The sequence below is a fragment of the Echinops telfairi genome, unplaced genomic scaffold (genome assembly GCF_000313985.2).
Source record: "Echinops telfairi isolate 266 unplaced genomic scaffold, ASM31398v2 ScPeMD7_5;HRSCAF=22, whole genome shotgun sequence".
NCBI lineage: Eukaryota > Metazoa > Chordata > Mammalia > Afrosoricida > Tenrecidae > Echinops > Echinops telfairi.
In genome coordinates, this window is record NW_022103901.1 from 29,527,818 (window position 1) to 29,531,754 (window position 3,937).

The 3,937-nt window shown below is 58.0% G+C and overlaps 1 protein-coding gene across 1 annotated transcript in view; it reads left to right on the forward strand.

The window, feature by feature from the left end:
- Positions 1-1,575: 1,575 nt before the first annotated feature.
- CACNA1H (calcium voltage-gated channel subunit alpha1 H) overlaps positions 1,576-3,937 on the forward strand; it is a 66,690-nt gene continuing 64,328 nt past the window's right edge. The window contains exon 1 of the mRNA XM_045286023.1: positions 1,576-1,667. Coding sequence (XP_045141958.1) covers positions 1,576-1,667 — 92 coding nt within the window. The remainder of the gene's footprint in view (positions 1,668-3,937) is intronic.

A 3,937-nucleotide genomic window follows, 5' to 3' on the forward strand; every position in this document is an offset into this window, starting at 1 on the left:
TCCAAGTCTACACCCCACGGAGAAGCATGTCCACCGGCTGCCACCCAGCTGTAACCCGACTCTGCTCACACACCGAACCCCCCCTCCCCCTGCACAGTGGGTGTAGAAGCTTTCCCAGATGTCACTGCGGAGAACCCCGCTGCCTGAGCCCTTGGGGAGGTCACTGAGACTCCCACTGCTCACAGCCTTGCAGACGTCGCTGCTGAGAACCCCCCCCCCAAATCTTTCCTTTCACCACTGTGGAGTTGGAACCCTACTAGGTGAGATGTCCCCGAGTCCCCAGGGAGTGGGCACCCCACCCCACCAGGACCCCAGTCTACAGTGGTGGCAACCCCTCCTCCTGGCATAGTGTAGGGGGAGGTGTTCACCCATTGCCACCCCTTCACTGTTCCTGGACAGCATGGACCTGAGGGTCGGCAGGTGGCTTTGAACTGCCGACGTTTTAGTTGGTGGCCCGATGCTCACCCTTCCCCCCAATAGAACCCAAACATGTTGTCAGGGAGTCCATGCTGGCTCACAGTGACCCTGTGAGAGGGCGGAACTGCCCTTGTGGGTCCCTGAGACGGTTGCTACTCATGGGAGTAGGGAGTCCTGTCTTTCTTTTGCAAGAGCTGCTGGTGGTTTCGAACTGCTGACCCTGCAGTTAGCGGCCCAACACGTAAACACTGTGCCACCAGGGCTCCGTGCTGACCCCAGTGATGTGTATCTATGGGCAGTCTTACTCCTCTCAGTCCAGCAGGGACCTCGGGTGGTGAACTGGACCACGACTTACTTCCGTACCCTGAGACAGAGGAGATGGCTGAGTCCTGGGGCAGGTGTGCCACCTGGCAAGGTCTCTCCAGAGCTCGCTGCATTTCCAGGGTGTCACCGTGCCTGCTGGGGTCCAGGTGGAGCATCCTGCTGTGGTGACCAACAGCCTTGATGGAAGACTTTTGGGAAGTGGCAGGCAGAGGCTGGGAGTGAGAGCCCACTTCCAGGGGTTCCTGGCTCCAGCAGGGTCCAGCTGGCTTGGGATGCCTTTGCCCACAACCTGGGGGCTGCCTGCCATAGCCTAAGAGCTCACGGGGGCCACTGGGCCTGCATCCAGGCAATCTCAGCTCTAGCTCCTTGGTTACGTGCCTGGTGGAGGTATCCTAGCCTGCCTTTCAGGTCACCCATGCCCATGTGGCAGCCAGAGCAGGGACTGGCCGGGAGGAGGGGAGACTCACTCCATGGGGACCAGGCTCTGGGTTCACAGGACCCTCCTGGCAGCCAGGGACACTGGGAAGTGAAGGTTGGAATGGGACAGCTGGGAGGATCATCTGGGACACAGGCTGGGGCTCAGAGGTGTGAGTGAAGGAGTCCAGTTCTCTACACTGGCTACCAGAGGGGGGTTCCAGTCTCCCACTTTTCAGAGATTTGTACCCTGAGAATGAGGGGGTGCATGGGAGGCCCTAGAGTCACACGGACTGCCCCTGGGAGTGGGGCTGGACTGGGAGGCATCCACTCCTACCCCCCAGCATCACAGCCCATGGCTCTGGGTTTTAATCCTGATCCTTGCCTTGACCCCGTTCTATCCCTCCTTCACTCACGAGCATGACCCCGACCTTCCACCTGGACACAGGTGTGTTCCCCAAGTGTCACAAGCAGGGCACCTGGGAGGATGTTCTGCCACCCTCAGGGCTCTGGTGTAGCAGGTGGTCATCACATGAGCCTGGGGGACAGCCACCTGCCCAGTTGGAAGAGCTGCTCCCAAGCACTGATCAGACAAGGGTGAGAACTGAGGGAGACTGGCCCCAGTGGGGGACCTGGAAGCCTGGCTGCCATCTGGCCTGAAGGAGGCAGGTGGAGACAGAGGAGGCTGGAGGTGGTGCTTGCAGGAGGGCCTGTGCAGGAGCTCAGGGACAGACTACTTGTAGATCAGACTTGACCCGGAGCTCCTGAGACCCCTGGAAGTGGGGAGGGGGGAGGAAGAGGTGGCTGATTTTGTGGGAGATGGGATATGATCAATCTCAGGTGGACAGTCACCCTGGACACATCCCTGAGAACAGAGGGGCAGGTGAGTGGGCAGCTGAAGGGTCCTAGGCCCTGGGGCTAGGGCAGGCACCCACAGGCCACCATCCCACACAGTGGAGGCCCACACCCCCAGATCACATTCACCCCAGGTCCCCAGATGAGTCCTTCTTGGGAGAGGCGTCTTGTTTCTGCTTCTTGCTGGCTGAAACGACGGGGCTGTTTGTTCCCCACTCCAGCCTTCCACCCCCAAACCACCCAGCTCTCTGCTTTGAAAAATACAAACCCCCAAACCGTTTTGTCCTTAATGAAAAAAGAGGAAATAGCAAGAAGAGGAAACAAATCTCCAGAGGCCCGGAGGATTTACACACACACACACACACACACACACACACACACACACACACACACACATCTAAACACCCCATACAGTTTAATTAAATTATTGTAATGCCAACATTCAAATGCTCCCTGCCTCTACTGGAATTTGGGAATCTCCTGGCCCTGGCTCCTGAAGGGGAAGTGTTTTACACTCTCCCTCCGTATCCAGTTACTGCCTGCCCTACAAGGAGCCCTGGTGGCCAACTTGGTTATGCATCAGGCTGCTAATCACAAGGTCCAAGGTTTGAAACCGCGAGCTACTTCAAGGGAGACAGATGGGATTTTCCAGAGTTCCAGTCTCGGAAACCCACAGGGGTAGTTTTCCCCTGTCGTGTAGGGCACTAGGAGTGGTGAATTTGGTTCTAGCCTGCTCTTCGTCTCCTCTCACTTCCCCATCGACTGGCCCTCAGCATCTCCAGGATGAGAGAGGCCCTGGGCTCTGCGAGCAGCAGCCCCAGAGGTCAGAGTGAGGTGAGGACGACACCAGCGGGGCCTCAGATCTGTCCAAGGGCAGAAGTTGAGGGAGAGCCGCTTCCCAGGTCTGCCTGGTCCTCACAGTCTCCTGAGGAACTCGGAGCCTGTGGGCATCAAGTCAGGGATTTGGTCTTTGAAACAGTCTCTCTTGAGACTCATTGGGTCTGGTGGACTCCTTCCTGGAGGGTCGAGTATGACAGCAGCCAGTGGCAGACACGGTCAGTTTCAGTTTCAGACCCTGGACACTTCCTCCCTGGGATTCAGGGCCCTGTGGGAAGCTCAGCTGTCCCCTCCTCTCCCTCCTTCCCCTCAGGGTACTCCAACTTGATCCAGTTCCACCCTGCTGGCCACAGGGCCTTGGCATGCTCCCAGTGGCACCTTTTTGGTACCTCACACTGCTTGTGATGCTTCTCCTCCTATGCCAGGCTGGCCTGCCTGTGGCCTGCTCTCCCGGATTCTACTCGGGGCCTGACACATGTGGATCTCCCACTGCCCAACTCATATGTATCCAGTAAATTACTGACCGCCCTGGCCAGAGCTCTAAGTGGGGAAGGGGACAGGATCAGGGGCTGCAGAGAGCCCCTGCTCAGGGCAGGACACCGCTGAGGCTCTGAGCCAGCCCCTTGGGGAATAGGCCCTGGGCTCTCCCAGCCCCAGCTGCTCTGACTGAAGTCCACCTTGCTTTCTGAGGGCTTTAAGTCCCAGCCAGGGCCCCTACCTCCACACAGCAGCCTTCGAACAGTGTCAACATATTGTTTTTCCCAAAAAACTCACCTCTAAGAGTGGTGGGGATCCCCCACACCCACTTTACCCCTTCTCTCTGGCCCCGTGTCCCTCCCAGGCAAGGACTAAGGCACAGCATTCTTATCAGGGGCCCTGTTTCCGCCCCTCCGATCAGAAAAAAGAAAGACCAGCTGCCAGCTAGTGTACTGGGCTCGGTGCTCCCGCGTGTCCAAACAGGACAGGGCCCCTCTGTGTTTTCAGTGGCTGACTGTCCCAAAATAGACTGCCAAGCCTTTCTTCTGAGGGACCTCCTCTGAGTGCACCCCAAGCTGTTGACTTTCAGTTAGCTGTGAAGTGTGTTCACTGG